At 37.1% G+C, this 24674-nt stretch overlaps 1 protein-coding gene across 15 annotated transcripts in view; it reads left to right on the top strand.

Moving 5' to 3' along the window:
• LOC129927277 (A disintegrin and metalloproteinase with thrombospondin motifs 7-like) overlaps window positions 1-24221 on the top strand; it is a 61938-nt gene extending 37717 nt beyond the window's left edge. For 6 of the 15 annotated variants that reach the window (XM_056035635.1, XM_056035636.1, XM_056035637.1 and 3 more), the window contains 9 exons: window positions 2220-2402; window positions 3288-3458; window positions 5163-5301; window positions 7142-7261; window positions 11694-11745; window positions 12203-12337; window positions 15801-15968; window positions 22058-22204; window positions 23648-24219. In XM_056035635.1, the coding sequence (XP_055891610.1) occupies window positions 2341-2402; window positions 3288-3458; window positions 5163-5301; window positions 7142-7261; window positions 11694-11745; window positions 12203-12337; window positions 15801-15968; window positions 22058-22204; window positions 23648-23841 (1188 nt within the window). In that variant the 5' untranslated portion in view covers window positions 2220-2340 and the 3' untranslated portion in view covers window positions 23842-24219. The other 9 variants (XM_056035638.1, XM_056035641.1, XM_056035642.1 and 6 more) reach the window with 9 other exon arrangements.
• Window positions 24222-24674: the final 453 nt, after the last annotated feature.

Genomic DNA, 24674 nt, shown 5'->3' with positions numbered 1-24674 from the left:
GGTGCAGGTTACCCAATACACCCATAAGCATTGGTTATACAGATCTTGAACAAATAGAAAAGTTAACCAAGCCTATTTAGAAGGTGTTATCTCAAGCGATGAAGATCATATCATGGTTTTGCATGTCGGATTTAAAAATTAAGGCCTATCTGAATAAACAAAATTAATTAGCATGGAGATTAAAATCCAGCTTCTCAATACAATCATTGTCCCAGCGGCCCCCACGCTTCGAGACGTGGAAGGCTGAAACGAGGCTGAGTAGATGGCTGAGAAAGATACTAGGAATAACATACTGAGATAATGTACCCAATAGAGAAATATTTTCCCCTACAGGCCGTCTAAGGAAAGTGGCGACTGAATGTCGATTGACATTTGTGAGACATATCACATTAGACAAGACGAAACACGTTTACCAAAGTCAGACTTGAAAGCCGAAAAGAGGAACGCAAAAACATGTCTAGCATGGCGTCACACTTTTTTAGAAGTCCTGAATTCCGTGGAGCCAGCTGGGAAAGGGATGTGGATAGAGCTTGCAGCCCTATACGTCGAATGAGGCGTTTCAGTCTATGTGTTTCTGAACAGTTTAAAATAAACAATGCTAGGTTTGCCACTCAACTGGTTAGATTAGATGATTAGAGTGCCTTAATCTCACTTGTAGTGTTCCGGGACGAAGCCCCGGACGCCGAGCGTTTTTCTACATTTCTGAGCTTCAGAAACTCTTTTCCTGGTGTCTACAAGAAATTATTTTTCTCAAATTCAAGGTATTAATGTTTTAGTTTTAAAAGTTGCATTTTACTCACTTGGGTGTCACCCCCTGGTGGGTGTCACCAGGTGCGGACCGCACACCCCTAGTGACACCACTGCGCTTAACCACTCAACCACCGCGTCTACTTAATTAGACTTATAAACAAATGGGCTAATAGCAAAAATAAAGGAGATGTGTTACATAGATTAGCTGATACGCCTAGCGATAGTGTTAAAAGTTTTGTTTCGTTGGGTACGTCAGCTGTGAGTAGAGGGGTGTTATGCTCTTCCGCATTGTATAGTATTTGAAAATGTAACTAAGTCCAACTGGAGGTAACACTGAACTCAATACTGGAACAGATAACACCAACGAAAGGCCAACAATCGATACATTGAGTCGACGCTGGTGTTAAAACAGCAAACACTTTTAATACTTAAGGTGGATCTAAGGTTAGAGAATAGTAAGAAATGACCAAAATATCACTTTTTCATTCTCATCATATTTATATTGTACAACCATTTCTCTATCAAATTCAGTTTATTTGAGGCAAGTATTCCTTCTAGAAGTATTTTAAAATAATTTTTGTATTAGGTGGGGTAGTGTTTGTTTACCTTAGCAACGACCATAAGCAGGTAAATATTTTTGTTTTTGTTTTTTTGTAAATAATACTTTTTAATTATTTTCTAATGAAGTTAAAATGCGATATGCTTATAGATATAAACGAAGTAGCTAAGGGAATGTACTCTATTACTTCACTGTCCCAGTCAACAAAAGCATGTTTATTTTCTGTTGGATTTTGTGTAATTTCTAGCAACATTTTTTCGTTTTGGATTGCTGCTGGTGAAAGACTCTTTTGTATATTTTGATATTTAGATCTATATTCATATTGCATTTTTATTTGTGTAAGAATAATGGCCAATAAGCATAATAAAAGGCAAAGTTGTGGTAGAAAAAGAAAATTTCGTGGGAATAAATACACCATGTCTGCAAAGTCTACAAGTAGTACAACCAAGTGATGATCATGGACAAGTTGGTGAACAACAAGAGACACATCAAGCTGCTTCACCTAATGTTGATATTTCATCTGAATCAAGTTTATCAGATAATCCACTGGATTGTAATATCTTTTTAAACCTAGCATGTTTTAATAATTTCTTGGCAAGTTACTTGATATGTCCTAAATGCTTCAACTATTCTCTAAATTTGTTTTTGAATGAAAGCGCAAGAATTGGATTTTGTCAGGAACTAATTGTGAAATGCACTTCAGCTGACTGCTCATTTGAAGAAAGCTTTAGATCTTCTAAAGAAAATAGAGATGGTCAAAAAAGAGGATTTAGGGAAATAAATCTCAGAATGGTATCATTTGTAAGATCCATAGGTCCAGGTCACAGTGCGCTCTTGAATTCTTGTCAACACACAAACAGTCCACCTCCTATTTCTGAAACATCTTATCAATCTGTAATGCATACCATAGGCCTTGCATCTAAGAAAGTTGCAGAAGAAAGTATGGAAAAGGCTGCAAGGGAAGTGAAAGAAAAGGTTGGAATCAGCAACGAAGAAGGCATCACTGACTGCGGTGTGAGCGTTGATGGGACATGGCAGCGTCGAGGGCACTCGAGCCATCATGGCGTTGTTACAGCCATATCAATAGAAACAGGTAAATGTTTAGACGCAGAAATTCTTACAAATAGCTGTAGACTTTGCACAAAATGGTCTAGAAAGAAAGGAACAGCTGATTATGATAAGTGGATTACCAAACACAAATCATGTTGGTAGTTCAGGGGAACCGTCCGATGTCCTCTATTACTAGCTGTCTATATAATTCTTCTTATTCTTACTGTAAAGAAGAAAGCGTCACTTAGAGATTTTTGTTTTTTAACTATTTTTCACGTCACTTGTCACTAAGTACAACTTTCCCCTTATTCCCGAAACAAATAACTAAATCCTAATCATGTCATAACAGGGGGAACTGCTGTGGGGAGAGGGGGAAACTACTGTGTCGGTGACATCATTTCGACTATAGCAAATGACCAGGCATTCATTATCATTTTTATGAGATTATTCCTCATTCCATATGCTAGGACAAATTAGTACAAAATCTCCTTCTTCCCTAGCGCTATTAGAGCATGGAATGGGTTGCCTGAGCTAGCCAGGAAAACTAGTGACTTGGCGGAGTTTAGGTCATTGGTTAATATCCATGACTAAATGCATGACGCGTAGGACGTAATCATCTTCATTTTTGAAGTAACGTCTGTATCATATAAGATAAGATTCATAGTCGCAATTCACTGTCCTTTACATTGTTTAATTTATCATGAAATTCTTCAATAAAGAATTTTGCTATTACTTTAGTTCGCCTACCCGAGCAGTATTAGATTCAATTGAAAGCCTCCTGTAGGTTATGGCGGGCAGGAGACTTTGATTTTGTAATATATGGAGCGGGGAGTATACCACAAAGCAGCCATGTGAGGCAGGAAAAGACAAGACTTTCTTAAACAACCATACTAGGAAATTTAACTAGTTAATTTATTACAATTTGCAGCCTCTCAGCACGTCACGACGGAGAAAACAATCTCTGCAACGCTTCAGAGAGATACATTATGGGTTCTCCTGATGCGGAAAAAAAGCCTGGGACAGAGTATAATCCATGGCTGTTCTCTCCCTGCAGTGTCAATTACTTTACCAGCTTTTTGAAGAAAAAATTGAGCTCCAGGTTGGTTTCTACATTGTTATGAAAACATTTATTTGTTGTTGTTTCAACTCAAGATCTGCATGTGGCTGTTGAAATATGGTGGTGCCTCGAAAAGAACATGTAAATCGACCACCGGCGGAAAATGGTTATGTCTGCGCTGGTTGTGGCAAAGTATGTAGGTCGCAGATGGGGCTGTTTAGCCACTGAAAATACTGCATTCTTATAAATATTCAGAGTCGAAGACATGCCTTATTATTTACAAAGCTTGTATCAACTCCCTGCGTCTGGTGAAACGTTTGTACATGTTAATTCTCACGTACTCAATCTTGGAAAAAAAAAACTGAAATTTTGCACAATTTCTTTTATCTGCCAGTACAAGAATCAAATAAAAAAAAACCCAATTAGTTAGTTAATTATTGTTAATGAATTGTTGGGTGTCTTTGTTTTGGTATCTCGAGCAAGGGAAAGAAATTTCACTTGACTGATATACTGAATTATTATTATTTGTAGAAAGAAAATTGTGTAAAATCCATTTTTATAGGCATCTCTCAGGCAGAGGGGTTACCGTATTGGCTTGGGGAGGCCGAGGAGACCTCGAGTTCGAACTCAGGCTGCTCACTTTTTTTTTACAAATACATTTAAAAAGCGATCACCCAGATACTCCCTTTTTTCTTCCCCCAATCCCTTTTCCAACTGGTGCAGACACGTGATAGGATCATAGCGTATTAAAAACCTAAAAGCTAAACAAAAACAGTTGTTGAAAATATTTCTAATCGCGCATATTTATTATTGTTTGTCTAGAATCAAGATAGGACCCTTATATTATATATTTAATTACATGACTAATCCAAACTAATTGATATAACTAGATTTAATACTTTTTTAAATATTATTTTTATTTTGCTTGTTATTAGGTTATATTTGAGTGTGAGTCTGTCTTTTTTCAATTTTATAAGCTGAAAAACGGACATTTTTAAATAGTATTCGGCATCTGTAAGCATGCTTACATTATGACACTTAGTTTAGTTTCGAGGCGCACTTCAGTAGACAGACTTTAAAACGCCACATTTTAGTGACGCCCTTGTTAGTGAGTTTGATATTACTGATGTAGACTTTTAGTTTAGTGACTGGCTCGACTGTGTCCAATTCTGTAATAAAGTTAGTCATTGTGCTATCTCAAGTTTGGATTCTGTATCGACTCTCTGTGACTGTGTTAGCTATGTATTGATCTCGCACTGGTAATTCACTACACAGTACACCCAAGCATCTATGATTCTTACCAAGGTAATAGAGAATATAGAAATATAGAACTCCAATTCACACACACATCAAATCCAATCATGAATAGTAAAGATGACGACTATTATTATTATTATTATTATTATGTTAGAAAAGAATGACTATTCATTCTCTGGCGCTGCCAGGGTCGAGTTTAGAAAAGGGAAAGAAAATTCATCGTAGTCACATTATCAGTTTCCACTGATGAATTTTCTGGTGATGTAGCAGGTCTGCAGCAGTACCGTCCTCTGACAGGCAACGAGGATGTTCCTAGGAATGTTAAGGGCCTTTTTATTATTATTATTACAGTGCACAGTCTAGCTCAAACCATTTCATTCCTCCATTTCTCTCGACCAACACACGAGTCTTGCCTATGTAAAGTAAAGTAAAGATTTGAAGCTAAAATGTAAACTCTATGTATTATGTATTGTAAATGTTTATTCCAAGTCGAGGTTACACTTGTCTTGTCTACGCTGTCGAAGCATCAGCAGATATTCCAGATGTATCTGATAAAATATTGGGTCAGGTGATCAAACCTGATCAACAGTGTCAACAGTTTTTTGGAAATGATTCCTTCTTTTGCAGGGTAAGTAACACAACTCGCTAACAGCCCAATTAAATTAACTTCTTTCCTGCTAAGCAGAGTTATCACTCATATCACGCAATATTTGCTTAGTCACTTCATCATGCATTGACTTCTTAGTCACTTTTATTTCCTGCTAAGTCACTTCTTAATCATTGATTATCATCATATTAATTACTGATCCCCTAATTTGATGAGACTCTCCTTGCCCTGCTCTCGGAGGTAAATGAGTATTTCAGAGAATAGAACAAAGAGAAAAATACTGTAGATATAATTTCTATTTCTTAAAATTAAATGTAAATAAATAAATGATAATCGATTTTCGCAGGAAGAAGAAGGAAACCGATATTGTTTCTGTAGCAAAAGAGAACATAAATAATGTAAATTTGTGAATACCTTGGTACTATCTTAGACAACAAATTAATTTTTAGTGTAAATACTGATTATTTCGGCCAAAAAGAGCAGCAAAGATTACGATTATTTAGAAAAAAAAGTTCCCTTTCACACCTTATGGTCTATAGGGCAGATTATGTAAAGATCTTCTGTTTCTGTGGCCTATGGTTAACGAGAGTGTCATGTGGCCAGCATAACCACCAACCGCCTTTAGTTTTCCCCAACAAATGTCAGGTACCCATTAGAACTCCCAGTCTTCACCAGGAATCGAAACACGGACCCCGGTTTGGAAGCCAAGCGCTTTACCGCTCAGCCACCTCACCGCTCTTAGTTAAATGTCCTCATTTAAAAATCCTTGGCGATGTTTTATCACGCTCACTTTTTAAGTTGTTATATCACTGCCTGGTATGGCAATCGGAACTTTAAAAAAAAAAAAGAAATTCTTTTATTAAAAAGAAAACCTAATCTAAAGGGGAAGAACTCCACCCTTAAAACTATATCAATAATGTACAAGCTATTTACCTTATAAGATATCAAACAAAATGATTAATTACCAATTATTAATTCACTAATTGTTTTTTTTTAATTGATTCGTGTTTTGTTAGGTACAATAAATATTTGTTTAAAGTATCAACTTGATAGGTTCTAGGGTATGTAATACTCCACAGGGTTCCCCACCTCAACGCTGAGTAGTAAATTCCTGTTGGGGTTACACTTTGGCTCGTCTGTTTGGACACGCCTTACTGTCTATCAATTAATTTATTAAGTAATTACCAAGAGAACGAATAATGGTAATCTGATAACGTATACTAGTCAACAACGAGAATGCGTAAAACAAAGCAAAAGGTTAAATGAAACAATGATATGATATGACACAATAAACGATGGTTATACATCGTGATTAATATTAAATCAGTGTGCCTAAGATATGAGTATATATATATATATATACAACAGCGTTAACCGGTAATCACACCTTGGTCACAGAGTGAACAGTCCACTCCGGGCTCTCGACGCCCACGACCCAATGCCATGGATAATGGCCCAGCAGGGTCCAGACAATGCTGTACAGTCGATAATTAAAGTAATTTTTTTTTTTACTGAAATGTTTTTTTCTTGAGGATTTGAATAAGAGATCGACCCTTTACAAAACAATTAGATGAATTAGATATTCATTATAAGACATCAGTTAGGCCACGTTCACGTCTGACTACACATTCACTTTCACCTATCCTTTGGTCTGCTGAACCCTTGGTCAACACACAAGATCTGTCAACCTTCTTTCTTCATTCTTCTCTTTCATTTTCAATTTCATTCTGATGTTCTTTCTAAAAATATTGAATCCTGCCCTTTTTACCTGCTTGGGTGGACCACTTCGGGTGCCGATTTTGAGTTTGTGTTTCTACACAAACTGTCTTTGTAACCTTTTTTTTTTATTTTATTAAATCAGGCTTCCGAATCTAGACGCTCTATCACTGAAATCTGCCAAGCAATGTTATGTGCAGATGTTTTAAGAGGGTTATGTATCCCGCAGATAGCACTCATTGGAACATCTTGTGGCAATGGAAAGGTAAGCTTTCATCGATCCTCAATATATTTCAAAAATGTTTATCAACCACTGGTTGCATTAGAGTTATTGATCGGTGAAGAAACGCTAAGACAATGCGGTTATTGTACTAGAACTAGCAATACAAATCTAAGCCAAAAGAGAAAAAAAAAATTGTTTACTGAATTAAATTTAAAAAAAAATTGTGAGAGGGCAGTAAGGCCTCATGGTCCAAATGTCGTTGGTTTACTTGGACCCGCAGGGTCACATCTATGCATGTTTCTTGTAGTTTCTATACAGTCATTCACCCTTGCAGCAGTATATCTTTGTTTTTGAGCTTCCGTCACTCTCTCGCTCTCTTCCTTACTTCTTTCTCTTTTTATTCCTTCCTTCTTTTCTCTCACTCTTTTCTCTCTTCCTTCTCTCTCCTTTTTCATTTATTTTCTCTCTCTCTATCTCTCTCTCTCTCTGTTTGTCTTTTCCTTCCTTCCTTCTCTCTCTCTTTTCATCCTTCCTTTTCTCTCTCTTTCTCTCTCTCTCTCTCATCTTTCTCTATTCTTTCTTTTCTCTCTGTTCCTACCTTCCTTCTCTCTCTCTCTCATCTTTCTCTATTCTTTCTTTTCTCTCTGTTCCTACCTTCCTTCTCTCTCTCTCTCATCTTTCTCTATTCTTTCTTTTCTCTCTGTTCCTACCTTCCTTCTCTCTCTCTCTCATCTTTCTCTATTCTTTCTTTTCTCTCTGTTCCTACCTTCCTTCTCTCTCTCTCTCATCTTTCTCTATTCTTTCTTTTCTCTCTGTTCCTACCTTCCTTCTCTCTCTCTCTCTCATCTTTCTCTATTCTTTCTTTTCTCTCTGTTCCTACCTTCCTTCTCTTTCTATTTTTTTTTTCATCCTTTCTTTCTTCTCTCTTGTTAGATAGCTAGTTTAGTTCGTTGGCTTGCGCACTTTATTAGACCGACAGTGAACGTACATTGTATAGTGACGACATCGACTTTGGGGTTAGAGGTTAGGATAGACTTTTAGAAATCAGTTACTGCTAGACTCTTGAGGGGTAGACATCGCTGTTAGTGACGGACTAGACTGTGGCCCATTCTGTATTAAAGATGGTTTATAGTGTTCATCTGGATTTAACTTGGTTCTTGAGGCTTTGATCCTGTTGTAGCTGTTCATGTCTTGTAATGTGATGTTCATGTCGAGTTCGCAGTTAAAATACATTCAACAAGGTACGCACGCACTTAGTATAATCAAGTATCTTTAGAAATACTTCAAGTACATCTGATTTACACATGCATCCGCACTCTCTATTTTTCTTCTTTCTCTCTATTTCCTCCTTCTGTCTCTTTTTTTTGCTTCCGCTCTCTTTTCCTTCCTTCTTTCTCTCTATTGTTTCTCCTTCTCTATTTTTTTTTTTCTTTCTTCTCTCTTTTCCTCCCTCCTCTCTCTCTCCCTCTCTTTTTCCCCCTTCTCACTTTATTTTCTTTCCTTCTTTCACTCTCTTTTCCTTTTTTTGTTCCCTCTTTTTTTTTGTCCTTCACTCTCTCTTTTTCTTCCAACTTTCTCTCTAACCATTTCTCATGTTTCTGGGTTTAGTCTAGCCCTAAACTCGCTCAGTGTGACTCCACCCGCTGCAACTACTATTTCATTGGTAGTACTACTTGTGGCATAAATAGCAATCATCGTCCCTTTCCCCTATCCAGAGAAATAAATGAAGAAAAACTAATATTACAGAATCCTTAGTTAATGAGGCTTTAATGTTCAACCCCTACCCAGAGCGTAGCTAGGAATTTCCCATCATTTGGTAGCCTGGTAGAGGGGCTTGACCTCTTTGGGGGCCCTTGCATTTTGCGTAATATTTAATGGAAAAAAAAAGACTCAATAGGGGCCCCCTCTCAAGTGGGGGCTGGGGGATTTTCAAATTCACCCCCTCCTCTCCCACCCTAGCCTCAGCCCCCGGTGACCGGTCATTTCATCCCCGGTCATTTCATCCCCTGGTCACTTCATCCCCCGGTCACTTCATCCCCGGTCATTTCATCCCCAATTAAATATTTTGTATACAAATATGATTATGTAGAATGCTTTTTGACATTTTATGACTTGTTACTAATGTGTTTATAGTGTTTCCTCTTCCACTTTGTTTTCTTAATGAGAAATCTTATATTATATTGTAAATCTGGGTGTGTACTAAGCTATAGCGCTTCTATTGGATGTGGGGGTTGTAATATCATAATATTATCCGGATCGAAGGCCAAGGTTTGGTGGATGTAGTAAAAAATCATTTGAGAGATAGAAGTGCGATTAGAATAATTATGACCGTGCCGCTGATAACTTATCATCAAACACCAAGGTGTGGTGAAAGAACGACCATGTTTCACTTTATTTCATCTGATCATTTTTATCTAACAAATTGTAAGTTTAAAAATCATGAAATGAGCAATATTTAATGTATTCATTTTTTATTTAAATGACAAAATTGTAACACGTTAATGTTTAAAAGGAATTAAAGCAAAACTTATACAGGTGACATGATATCACGAGGATGGGTGAACTCCGACTTTATTAGAAAACACAACAACCTTATTTCAAGGCTAAAAATGACGCGCCCATTTTCAAGAAAGAGCGATTGAAAAATAAAATAAAGTGAAACATGGTCGTTCTTTCACCTATCACTTGTCTAGACCAGTTGTGAAAGGGGGAGGGGAGAAGGGGGAAGTATTTCGGCGAATGCTTACATGATCTCCTTTTAAATGAATTTTAAAAAATGTTCCCTCAGGGCTAAAGATTCCTCAAGCGGACTAATTCAACTTATGCCACCACATCTTTTAAGTACGATTTCTTTCCCTTATTTAAAAAAATAATTCATTATCAATATTAATTAACCAATTAGCTATTTTAAAATTTTATTCTTGTGTTATTAGGTAAAAAAAGCAAAATTTCAGCTAAATACGAGATTGGGTGTGGGAGAAATAACAGGTACAAACTTTTTGCCATACAGACAGACAGACAGACAGAGTGAATTGATAAAAGCTTTGTAAAAAAATGATGTACTTCTATTATTTGTAAATTTAAAAAAAAAATTCATCAACATTTAGACCAGTGTTTTCTTAATAGTGTTCCGCGAGGCCTGACTTGGTGTTCCTCGAACTATTTAAATAATTATTAGGAATAGTTAAGGCCTACGCCTGAAATAATCTCTACGTATGAATTAGTTTCTAAGTAAATGCAGAAAAAAAAAAGATTTTGTTAGCTCTTCCTGGTAACAAAAAAATTCTATAACATCACTATGAACTTTGAACTGACCTAGATTTTGACTCAAAATTGAACCAAAGATAGAAAAAGCATATCTCTGCACTGTTTTATGGGGCGACTGATAACAAAACAGATCAATTTATTTAGTGGAGGGAATTACATTTTTTTGTTTTAGTCAAGCTTATTTTATTGCTTGAGTTTTCATATATTTACTTTATCAATGTAACCCATTGACTTTTGTTGGTGGTAAAATGTAAAATGTTTTGCATGTTTCGGATGTTCATTCAGAGTTGAAGATAATTACTTCCTAGTCCAAACCTCCCGCAGGACGACGGGGGATGGGAGCGGGCCGGGCAGGGTTTAAACCCTGGACAATCGATACATCTGAACGCCAGTCCAGTGCGCAAACCGCACACCAGGCAGCCCAATTTCGATAGGCGTGAAAAAGCGCCGAACTAACAACTAACAAAAAGCTGAGAGAAAAAAGGCAAGCCTATCTGCAACTGGCCCAACCCACCCCAGGCCATGTATGCGGTCGGCTTTTTAAAGGCAGGATTGGACTTTACAGTCATCTACGAGTCCATAGGATATGAGAAATGTGCTCATCTTCGATCACGAAGGAGGATATATATAAATTATTTCTCTAGTGCTATTAGAGCATGGAATGGGTTGCCTGAGCTAGCTAGGAAAACTAGTGACTTGCAGAGTTTAGGTCATTGGTTAATATGCATGGCTAAAGGACGCGAAGGACGTAATCATCTTCTTTTTTTTTTGAAGTAACGTCTATATTATATAAAATTAGATATATATTTACATATAAGGAAAAAAAGTAAAGTTTACCTTTCAGACCATACGGTCTATATCTCAGATGTTGTTAAGGTAACCGTTTCTGTGGCCTATGGTTTAGGAAGGTGTCATGTGGCCAGTACAACGACCAACTACCTTTAATTTTATTCAACTAATGTCATGTACTCATTAGAGCTGGTTGGACTCAGAGGTGCTCTTAAGCTCCCGAAATAAAAAATCCCAGTCTATAATTACATGAATGATTTTAACTAATTGATTCAATTACATTTAATATAACTTTTATTGTTTTTTTTATAGTATTTTTATGTTCTTCTTGGTAAAATCTTGAAACAAAATAAGTAATTTATCACACAGTTTATAAAATTTTAATCATTGAATTTTTAAATACCTGTATTTCTTTCAGGTCTGCATAAATGGACAATGTGTCAGCGACCCATACGCTCCTCAACTTGATGGTGTGTAACTTAAAGATCTTAAATATTCTTTTTCTTATTCACCTAATCAGAACTGAATATTGATTTTTTAAAATAAACTAATTTATATTGGTACTATGGGGGTACTACATATCACATCCATACGATAATAGGCCAAATATTTTTGAAATTATGGTCGCTTCAGTTGTGTCCATTGTAAAACACATTTTTTAAAACTGCCATCAATGTACCTTTATGTACATTATAAAGCTAACTTACTTTTCCCAGCAATACTTTTCTCTTTAGAAGTAGTAAATCTTAATACTGTGCTATTGCTGCTACTCTGTGGTTAATGCAGCTCTGTTAATTAACTATTGATAATGAATTATTTTTTAAAATAAGGGAAAGAAATCGTACTTAAAAGATGTGGTGGCATTAAGTTAAATTAGTCCGCTTGAGGAATCTGTTGAGCAGCTCTGTTACATTTTACTCTCTCTAGAAAACTGTGCATTTGGAGACAGACCGAGCTATTCTTGCAGTTTGTTTATCAATGACTTTATGGGCAACTGTTACTCTACTCTTGGCTATCGAGCATGTTGTGACACGTGTAACAATGCGTCTAGGCCAGTGAAAGGTAAACCTCAATACACACTTTCAATGATCTATTACGTCATACATATTGCCATACATGTCAATCCATGTCTAGTAACGCTTAGAGTATCTTAGAGGAATGTAATCCTTCAGAATTAAGATATATGGCTAAATATGTAGGCTTTGGTCTCCTTAGATAAATGTAGATGTTATTTCTCCAACACCTATTCTTGTATCAATTGGAAACATTAAAAATAAAAATAAACTTCATAGAATCCTAAATGCTGCTGGCAAAATCATTGGCAAAAAACAAACCCCATTTGGGCAGTTGTTGGCAGTTGTTTGAGACTAACATCTATAAAAAAGCTAACAAGATTGTACATTTTGGTTTCTTATAGTTATAATGTTTTTTGTTTGGTGTAATGCACAAATTGTAAGACAAATTTCCTTACGGATAATAAAGATTATTATTATTATTATTATTGTAGCTAAGAAAACATGAATCAATTAAAAATAAACCCATTAGTCAATTCATTATTGGCTATTAATTATTGTGTTTGATATCGAATAAAGGAAACTACTTCTACATTATTCAGAACTAAAGCTGTAAATGCAGTTTTTTTTCCTTCCTATTGCTAACTGAAGAAGGTGAAGATCCGGACACCTACCTGTTCGAGTTAGAGCCCGATGTAGTAAAACTGTTGATTACTTCTAAAGAACAAATGTTACAGAATGTGACCTGTGCCAGGGTAGAACAGATGTACACCTCAGTGGAAGAGATGACGAGCCCGAAGCTGAAAACTTTAAACGAGGTGGTAGAAACCCAGAGCCACGAAATACGCAGCTACAATGGCCATGCTAGTGAAGATGGTGCCTTCTGTAACATCAATAGCAAGCCGTATGAAAGTAACTCCTATGACAAAAAATGTGGTGATTGCTACGATTTCCTCAACGAGTACAGAATCACTTCACTTCAAGTTACCTCGCAATGTGACCAGTACGAGGCGAAGTCAGAACCAGCAAGGTGTGTGAAGTCCGGAGTAAGACTAGGTTTTTGGACATTCAGTTATTGCCAATTGTGATGTATTTGAAATTAAAATGTTACTGTTACTTTGGAACCCCGAGTAGTGAGGTTCTTTAAGTTCGTCGTGTCGTGTGGTGCAGTTTGCAGAGAGCCTGGATATGGGAGATTCGTGACAATACTTATGATATGGCACTCAAAATGTTGGCCAATAGTAAGTAATGCCTGGCTGATTTTGACACTCAGTCCGCCTCTGTACCAAACGGTGATAATTATCTATACGAATCCATAATTATTAAATGGAGTTGACAATTTTCATAGTGCAATGCCAAAAAAAAAACACATACATATTTTATAGTTCGTCCATCGTGGTTTTGCACTGGGTTTTGTGCTTCCTCATGTGGTTGGTCAGGCCTATGTGAGCCCGGAATGTTTGGCTGCACGCTGGGCAGGTTATTCCAGCTGGAGCTAGTGTCATTGGCCTTGCTTTTCTTCTCTGGCGTTTTTCTTCTGCCAGCGCTGTTCTATTTTCCTCAGCAATTTGTGCGCCATATATGCTCTATTAAAACACACAGCGAATCGATAGTTCATAACTTTACACACCAGAAAGACTTTTTTAAAAGAATTCTCCATATAGGCCTAATTTAAATTTGAGATCGTACCACTTTAGGCTGTGAATACGGAGATAGAATCATCGATTGTACAAAAGATCACTGCTTGAATTCTCAAGTGCGGCACGTGTAACTATGGCACCCCCTTTACCCCAACGTACAGCACCAGAAGAAGCACACCTAAAAGATTAGCCACGACAATAAATCCCCTTGTGCTATTCACTTCAATTAAAGGTAGGAAACTTTGTTGACATTTAATGGGATGTATGAACTCATAGTTTTTAGCAATAAGTACTATCAGGCGTTCATATGCAATTCTTGCGAAAAGTTTATATAAGATTGTTTCTATTTAATAATTTGATTGCCAGGGGAACAAAGGATTTTTTGTGTCTGTTTGTCTTTGCTATCGGTGTTTTGTATCTCTTTAGTGATGGTAAAATCACAAAATCCTGACCCAAAGGATGACCTTTTATTTCTAGAATCTTTTTAGCTTGTAGCTGCCCGAATGGGGTTTGTTTTTTTTACCAATGATTTTACCAGCAGCATTTAGGATTCTATGCAATTCTTGATTGAAATGAGAAAGCTGGGTGAGCTTTGATGTTCTCGATTAGTGACATCGTGATATATATGCATTTTCGTAATAGCTACTCGGATTTGCAGGCGCTCTCAATTACTCATAAGACTTTGAAGCACTTTAAAATATGTATTCACAAGGGGCAACTGTCGATAAGTAGCCTTACATAGGCGTCCTTATCGGTACAAATTGAATCGTCTCTTCTTCTAGCTACACTTTTTAGTTTCGGGATTTGTAGTTAAAGATTTCTTAATTCTACTTGATATCCTAATATATCCTAAAATCGTAGTTATGATCGCTGCCATTGTGGAACCTTCAGACAAGACTTTGGTCCATGCCTGGTCGTTGAATAAATTCGTTCCCAATGAATTGTCTGGATAATGGCGCTTACGGCGTCGATTATCTACTGGACATTTTACAAGGTGATATTGTAGGTTTACAGCTGTATTGCCCACTGACAGGTAACAAGAACATTCTTAGGGACTTTTAGGGCCTCGAAGGTGGCTGCGTGGTCAGATGTCATTATCCCCTCGTTTAATATAATAAGGCTTGTCTTCGAGTCCGAAGATTAGTTTCAAATGTGTATCCCGCGGCCTTTGTGAGTGACCTTTATCTGTCTAGTTCCGAGGCCGCATGCAACCAGGTACTCTGTTCTATGTCAGCTAGGGCAAGTTAGCGCCTAAGCTGGTCTTTGAAGCATTTCCATGGGGCGCCTCTGTTACGTCGACCACCTTTTAGCTCACCAAAAAAGACTGCTTTTGGCATACGTTCGTCCCCCACACGGGATGCGTGCCCTGCCCAGCGTAACTGTCGGACCATAAGAAGTCCCTCTAATATAACTAGGTATAATGTTATTTTATATTATTTCTATAGTCGCTTAGTCTCTAAAATTTGGCTCTCATATTTTATTTTCTATCGATTCACTTGTCTGTCTGGTAAAAAGTTTGAACACGTTTTTTTTTTTCTCACATTCATTCTCGGATCTACGACAAGGAATGTGGCAAAGATTTGGCAATGTTGAAAATTTAATTATTGTGTGTGTGTGTGTGTGTGAGGATCTGATTTCTGCAGTTTACCAGTATTTTGACATGCTTATCTTTAAATACTTTTATGTCTACAGGTTTTTCTTTTGTTACATTTCCCAGGCCTCATTTAGCATAATTCTTCTTCCTTGTTGCCAAGCATTTTATGTATGCGAATCTAAAACAATAAATCTGTACTTTGCAAAAGCCGCTCTTTTTTTTTTTTTTGGAGCATTCAAGATATAGTCTTGTAATGTATTTTTTTAAATACTGTACAGATTGTGAACAAGGAGATCAAGACTTGAGACCAGAACTGTGCACTAACATTAGCGTCTGCCTGATACAGCAGGCACAGTGCTGTCACTACTGCTCGTCATATTACACGTCTGCAACTACAAGTACCACGACAACGAGACCATTGATACCATCCACTTCACCCAAAACTAGTAGGCAATGTATTGGTAGTAAATGTGACGTTAAAAAAAATACTTAAAAAAACAAACAAAGCTTATATTAATTTCTATCAATTAGTTTAGATCAGTCATGTAATTAAATTTGTAATAGAGCTAGACTAACATTAATACATCTGCGATTAAATAGTCCTTAAAAAAACTAGACAAGATTCTGCTACTACGCTCTTGCGCACGCTCCATTGGCTTCCTATGAAAGCGAGAATCGATTACAAGGTCGCCACACTTTGTCATCAGTGTATATATAACAATGAGATGCCCTTGTACCTTAGCGAACTGATTACTCCATATGTCCCCCAGAGAGCCCTTCGCTCAATGGACTCGCTTTTAGTAGTGCCACGTTTCTCCCTCAAAAGCTACGGTCTGCGTGCTTTTTCAGTTCACGGACCAAAGGTTTGGAACTCACTCCCCATTGATCTCAGAACTGATTACTCCATATGTCCCCCAGAGAGCCCTGCGCTCAATGGACTCGCTTTTAGTAGTGCCACGTTTCTCCCTCAAAAGCTACGGTCTGCGTGCTTTTTCAGTTCACGGACCAAAGGTTTGGAACTCACTCCCCATTGATCTCAGACAGACAACATGCTACACCAATTTTAAGAAGAACATTAAGACCTATCTGTTTAAAACTTTTTTAGATTAACTGTCATTTTAGCTCTCGTGTTTTTGTTTGTAATGTTGTTACAGCGCCTTGAGCCTACATTTTGTTTGTTAACAGCGCTTTATAAATAAAATTATTATTAAATTTGATCTGTATGATCTAGAGCTTAGAGCTAGACCAGTAGACATTGAGCTATAGACTTGTGATAGTTTAAGATTTGATCTGGATGATGTAGAGCTTAGAGCTAGACCAGTAGACATTGAGCTATAGACTTCTGTTAGTTTGAGATTTGATCTGGATGATGTAGAGCTTAGAGCTAGACCAGTAGACATTGATCTATAGACTTCTGTTAGTTTGAGATTTGATCTGGATGATGTAGAGCTAGACTAGTAGACATTGAGCTATAGAACTCTGCTACTTTGAGATTTGATCTGTATGATGTAGAGCTTAGAGCTAGACCAGTAGACATTGAGCTATAGACTTCTGTTAGTTTGAGATTTGATCTGGATGATTCAGAGCTAGACCAGTAGACATTGAGCTATAGAACTCTGCTACTTTGAGATTTGATCTGGATGATTCAGAACTAGACTAGTAGACATTGAGCTATAGAACTCTGCTACTTTGAGATTTGATCTGTATGATGTAGAGCTTAGAGCTAGACATTGAACTATAGAACTCTGCTAGTTTGAGATTTGATCTGGATGATTCAGAGCTAGACTAGTAGACATTGAGCTATAGAACTCTGCTACTTTGAGATTTGATCTGTATGATGTAGAGCTTAGAGCTAGACCAGTAGACATTGAGCTATAGACTTCTGTTAGTTTGAGATTTGATCTGGATGATGTAGAGCTTAGAGCTAGACTAGTAGACATTGATCTATAGAACTCTGCTAGTTTGAGATTTGATCTGTATGATGTAGAGCTTAGAGCTAGACCAGTAGACATTGAGCTATAGGACTCTGCTAGTTTGAGATTTGATCTGGATGATTCAGTGCTAGACCAGTAGACATTGATCCATAGAACTCTGCTAGTTTGAGATTTGATCTGGATGATTCAGAGCTAGACCAGTAGACATTGAGCTATAGAACTCTGCTACTTTGAGATTTCATCTGGATGATTCAGAGCTAGACTAGTAGACATTGAGCTATAGGACTCTGCTACTTTGAGATTTGATCTGTATGATGTAGAGCTTAGAGCTAGACCAGTAGACATTGAGCTATAGGACTCTGCTAGTTTGAGATTTGATCTGGATGATTCAGAGCTAGACCAGTAGGCATTGATCTATAGAACTCTGCTAGTTTGAGATTTGATCTGGATGATTCAGAGCTAGACCAGTAGACATTGAGCTATAGAACTCTGCTAGTTTGAGATTTGATCTGGATGATTCAGAGCTAGACCATCAGACATTGAGCTATAGGACTCTGTTAGTTTGAGATTTGATCTGGATGATGTAGAGCTTAGAGCTAGACCAGTAGACATTGAGCTATAGGACTCTGCTAGTTTGAGATTTGATCTGGATGATTCAGAGCTAGACCATCAGACATTGAGCTATAGGACTCTGTTAGTTTGAGATTTGATCTGGATGATGTAGAGCTTAGAGCTAGACCAGTAGACATTGAGCTATAGGACTCTGCTAGTTTGAGATTTGAGCTGAATGATGTAGAGCTTAGAGCTAGACCAGTAGACATTGAGCTATAGACTTCTGTTAGTTTGAGATTTGATCTGGATGATGTAGAGCTTAGAGCTAGACCAGTAGACATTGAGCTATAGACTTCTGTTAGTTTGAGATTTGATCTGGATGATGTAGAGCTTAGAGCTAGACCAGTAGACATTGATCTATAGACTTCTGTTAGTTTAAGATTTGATCTGGATGATGTAGAGCTTAGAGCTAGACCAATAGACATTGAGCTATAGACTTCTGTTAGTTTGAGATTTGATCTGGATGATGTAGAGCTAGACTAGTAGACATTGAGCTATAGACTTCTGTTAGTTTGAGATTTGATCTGGATGATTCAGAGCTAGACCAGTAGACATTGAGCTATAGAACTCTGCTACTTTGAGATTTGATCTGGATGATTCAGAACTAGACTAGTAGACATTGAGCTATAGAACTCTGCTACTTTGAGATTTGATCTGTATGATGTAGAGCTTAGAGCTAGACATTGAACTATAGAACTCTGCTAGTTTGAGATTTGATCTGGATGATTCAGAGCTAGACTAGTAGACATTGAGCTATAGAACTCTGCTACTTTGAGATTTGATCTGTATGATGTAGAGCTTAGAGCTAGACCAGTAGACATTGAGCTATAGACTTCTGTTAGTTTGAGATTTGATCTGGATGATGTAGAGCTTAGAGCTAGACTAGTAGACATTGAGCTATAGAACTCTGCTAGTTTGAGATTTGATCTGTATGATGTAGAGCTTAGAGCTAGACCAGTAGACATTGAGCTATAGACTTCTGTTAGTTTGAGATTTGAGCTGGATGATGTAGAGCTTAGAGCTAGACCAGAAGACATTGAGCTATAGACTTCTGTTAGTTTGAGATTTGATCTGTATGATCTAGAGCTAGACCAGTAGACATTGAGCTATAGACTTCTGTTTGAGATTTGATCTGGATGATGTAGAGCTTAGAGCTAGACCAGTAGACATTGAGCTATAGACTTCTGTTTGAGATTTGATCTGTATGATCTAGATTCTAGAGCTTAGAGCTAGACCAGTAGACATTGAGCTATAGACTTCTGTTAGTTTGAGATTTGATCTGGATGATGTAGAGCTTAGAGCTAGACCAGTAGACATTGATCTATAGACTTCTGTTAGTTTAAGATTTGATCTGGATGATGTAGAGCTTAGAGCTAGACCAGTAGACATTGAGCTATAGAACTTTGCAAGTTTGAGATTTTATCCAAATTTGGCTTTTTTTTTCTCCAAACATTTTTTTTGAGTCCTGTGCGAGGCTACCTTTAATCTAAGGGGCGATTCCTCAGTTCATATGATCATCCAGAAGTAATGGCAATGTTCTATCGCTTTCGAGAAGGCCTTCGACGACCCTATAAAAAGAGAAGGTCATGACAGTTCAGATTCACGAGTTACATTTAGTCCAGTACAGTCAAGTCCAGTGTGAAGTCACCCAGTTGAATCCATTACAGTCAAGTCCAGTGTGAAGTCGCCCAGTTGAATCCAGTACAGTCAAGTCCAGTGTGAAGTCACCCAGTTGAATCCAGTACAGTCAAGTCCAGTGTGAAGTCACCCAGTTGAATCCAGTACAGTCAAGTCCAGTGGGAAGTCGCCCAGTTGAATCCAGTACAGTCAAGTCCAGTGTGAAGTCACCCAGTTGAATCCAGTACAGTCAAGTCCAGTGTGAAGTCACCCAGTTGAATCCAGTACAGTCAAGTCCAGTGGGAAGTCTCCCAGTTGAATCCAGTACAGTCAAGTCCAGTGTGAAGTCACTCAGTTGAATCCAGTTCAGTCAAGTCCAGTGTGAAGTCACCCAGTTGAATCCAGTACAGTCAAGTCCAGTGTGAAGTCACCCAGTTGAATCCAGTACAGTCAAGTCCAGTGGGAAGTCGCCCAGTTGAATCCAGTACAGTCAAGTCCAGTGGGAAGTCGCCCAGTTGAATCCAGTACAGTCAAGTCCAGTGGGAAGTTGCCCAGTTGAATCCAGTACAGTCAAGTCCAGTGTGAAGTCACCCAGTTGAATCCAGTACAGTCAAGTCCAGTGTGAAGTCACCCAGTTGAATCCAGTACAGTCAAGTCCAGTGGGAAGTCGCCCAGTTGAATCCAGTACAGTCAAGTCCAGTGGGAAGTCGCCCAGTTGAATCCAGTACAGTCAAGTCCAGTGGGAAGTTGCCCAGTTGAATCCAGTACAGTCAAGTCCAGTGTGAAGTCACCCAGTTGAATCCATTACAGTAAAGGACGAGGCTGAGAGGCCAGTAGAGTTTGATACATCAGTACAGAGTTTGATACAACAGTACAGAGTTTGATACATCAGTACAGAGTTTGATACATCAGTACAGAGTTTGATACATCAGTACAGAGTTTGATACATCAGTACAGAGTTTGATACATCAGTACAGAGTTTGATACAACAGTCCAGAGTTTGATACATCAGTACAGAGTTTGATACATCAGTACAGAGTTTGATACATCAGTACAGAGTTTGATACATCAGTACAGAGTTTGATACAACAGTACAGAGTTTGATACAACAGTACAGAGTTTGATACAACAGTACAGAGTTTGATACAACAGTCCAGAGTTTGATACATCAGTACAGAGTTTGATACATCAGTACAGAGTTTGATACATCAGTACAGAGTTTGATACAACAGTACAGAGTTTGATACAACAGTACAGAGTTTGATACAACAGTACAGAGTTTGATACATCAGTCCAGAGTTTGATACATCAGTACAGAGTTTGATACAACAGTACAGAGTTTGATACAACAGTACAGAGTCTGATACAACAGTACAGAGTTTGATACATCAGTACAGAGTTTGATACAACAGTACAGAGTTTGATACATCAGTACAGAGTTTGATACAACAGTACAGAGTTTGATACAACAGTACAGAGTTTATACATCAGTACAGAGTTTGATACAACAGTACAGAGTTTATACATCAGTACAGAGTTTGATACAACAGTACAGAGTTTGATACAACAGTACAGAGTTTATACATCAGTACAGTACGGTTAAGCATTTTTACAGACACTGTTTCGTGTTACCAATTGTACAGTATTGACTAATTGACTCCTTTTTTGAAGTGACCCATTATGTTTCATAGAGATATTAGACATTAATTAAGTTTTATGGAGCCCGAATTGTCAAGTTGAGTAGGTTGTGAAGTGTTTGCATAAAGCCTGGATAGAAAGAGTGACGTTACAATATTGTAGTCTTTCGATCGTGACTGTGTTATTGTGTAATTGTGTGTGTATATGTATACATAGCTCCTCCATCGTGGTTGAATACGAACACGTTTCTGGTTTTCTATGAACTCGACTATGACTATAAGTCCAATCCTTGCTTTAAAAAGGCAGTATATTTTTCTGCTTCAAACAATGTAAAATTGTGAATTAATGTGTATTATTGCTTATCAAATAGTATTTCAGTCTATACCAACTCTATACCACTGTGTATATTACAGAGAGAGTATCATCGTGATGCGTGCATTAAAGTTTTTAAATTGTGTTAAAAGAATGTGACGTGTATAATTGTAATCAAAAAATGCAAATTATTGTTTCAATTGTGTAGACTACAAAAGTTGTTTTCGCTTAAAGATATTTGTGACGTTATAATACACGAAATTGCTGTTTTAATCGTACCTGCCCCCACTAATCCCTTAGCCTAATCTTTTTCATTAGTTGCTAAACATTTAGATGAAAATAATGTATGCTGCAAGTCACAAATCGAAGAGCACTGAAGACATTCTTGATGATATAGTATGTGTTTTTTACATTGTCTACAGAATGTGAACCAGGAGATCTAGACTTGAGGCCAGAACTGTGCACTAACACTAGTGTCTGCCAGACAAAGTCATCACTATGCTGTAACTTTTGCTCGTTACATTACAAGTCTGCAAATACAAGTACCACACAATTAACGTCCCCCAACGGTAGGAAATTTTGTAACAAAATGTGTGTAAATACATTTAACATTTTTCGAATGCTTATTCAGTTTTGAAGATGAACTACATCCTGGCCCAAACCTCCCGCAGGACGAAGGGGGAAGGCAGCGGGCAGGGTTTGCACTCATGAACATCAAGACCACCGAACGACAGCCCAGAACGCATAACAAACGGTTAAGCAGCCATTCATGTTTTATTACATGTGTTTTATCTGACGTTTGAGCTTTTGGTAGTGTAAGTGATTTGCAATTTGTATCTAGGTTCTAAGCTTTAAACTATTCCTTTGTCTAATAAACGTGTTTTAGAAAAGATACATAGCCATTAAACGATCTTCTATATACGTAACAATATTTTGAGTCAAGAGAAGTTAATTAAAAGATTGTACCTGTACTTTCATTCAATATAGACTCATATGTATCACTGGAAATAAAATAGTGTGTATCTTTATGTATCAAAGATTGTGTATCATTATGCATTTTTATGAAAAACCGGCTTGCATAAATATTATAACAATAAAAACGGTTAACTTTCAGAAATCATAAAGTAGCCTAAGCAAAAGAGATTTTCCAAGCTGTAAAATCAGATTTTCACAAGATTTTCTATAAGTGTCACAGGTTGAGGAAAGGACAGACTGACAGACCACACAAAGCTATGGCGGCTTTCCTGCCTTTCGGTGGCCAGTAATATTGTCGAGAGAATAATAATAATCTTTATTATCCATTAGGAAATGTGTCGTACATTTTGTGCGTTACACCAATTAAAACATTAGAACTATAAAAAAACAAAATGTACAGTAGGCCTAGATATTTCGATCTGCTTAATTTGCCTTAGCTCTTGTAAGTGGAAACAATTATCATGATGTCAGTTATGGTAGAAACTTTGTTTACAATAAGAAATTTTAATGAGGTTTATAATAATAATAATAATAAAGCTTGTCTTCGAGTCTGAAGATTAATGAGTAGTGCAGTATTTCATGTGGCTACGTAGCCCTAACTGTGACCAACATATTTTGCCACAATCAGCCATTCAGCGCAGACATAACCAGACATAACCATTGAGTGAGGTTTCTACAAAACACGAAATGCCTCGTTTCCTGTTTTATTGAAGTAATTTTTTTCTTTATAATAACAAAAAATATTCAACCATGTATTGGAAATGTTTATTTGTCGGTATTCTGTTCAGTCCATAGGTTTGTTGTTTCCTTATTTAAACTAATCCACTTTATCGGTTGCTTAAATTTTGTTTTGTGAGCTAGAGGTATTTGTATTTTTTGACACATCGCACAATTTAGGCCATGTCCTGCCCATAATCCATCAAAGGAACTAGAGGTCAACATATCTAACTTTGGTTAAGTCGTGCAAGAAGCAGTACTGTTTACAGTAGTCGAGACATGATGAAAGTAATGTATAATTATCTGTTTACTTTCAACAGAGTGTGTACTAGGAGAACCAGATTTAAGTCCACAGCTGTGTACTAGCCGTAGTATCTGCCAGACACAGCCATTGATGTGCTGTAAATATTGTTCTTCCCAAGACAATTCTGCAAGCCATCTCTCTTTATACACTATTTGGATATATTGTTTTTGTATTGTGTTCTTTCTTTATATTAAAACAAATGTCTATTAAGTAGATAAAGTATAAATGTCTATTAGGTAGCTAAAGTACAAGACTCTTAGGTAGATAAAGTACTTACCCTTGTTCGGAATTTTTTAAAAGTTTTTGTCTATTTCTTATCTTTATACCATTTTAAGCATTGTTTACACAAGGAAATCAATTATAATGAAGCAATCTATCAATCATAACGAAGCAATCGTTGGTGTACTGTGCATGAAATAATAGACCTCTAAAACATGTAACCAGGGCCGGCCTTAGATAATGAGCCTCCTTGTCCTTATCATTATGAGGAACATTTTGTACATCCTCTTATAATTCTGGATCTAGAGATAAAGTATGTTGCTTGTTTTTATTTCTTTTATTAAACAGTTTCAAGTTCTTTATATAATGTGTTGCCTTTTCCATTTATAGTTAGTCTATAGTTTGCTGCACTAGTTTGTTTTGTGTCTTGTCTATAGTTTGCTGCACTAGTTTGTTTTGTGTCTTTTAATGTAAATGAGCTTTCCAATTTTATTTTTAAAATCATTGACCAGAAGTATCTAATACCTTATCACCTGATTCTGATTTGCCTATTCATTTATTTATAATTCTATAAAGAAAACTTAACTAGACTCCACACCAGATGGCCCTGTCTGCACCAGGTGTGGAAAAATATACAGGTCATGACTGGGTTCGCATTCATCTTTAATCTTGGAAATTGAAGGCATTGCCATTCATTGTATATCATTTGTTTGTCTTCAGTGAAATTATTACAGGATTGTTTCCACAGTATTTTAAAATTTGCTATGTTGTCTTCTTCATCAGTTATTTTATTTAATGTACCGTACACCTTAATAATGTTGATT

This window comes from Biomphalaria glabrata, chromosome 7, assembly GCF_947242115.1.
Source record: "Biomphalaria glabrata chromosome 7, xgBioGlab47.1, whole genome shotgun sequence".
In the NCBI taxonomy this organism is placed as follows: Eukaryota; Metazoa; Mollusca; class Gastropoda; family Planorbidae; genus Biomphalaria; species Biomphalaria glabrata.
The sequence above is the reverse complement of the archived record's forward strand: the minus strand, read 5'-3'. Positions and strand labels throughout refer to the sequence as shown.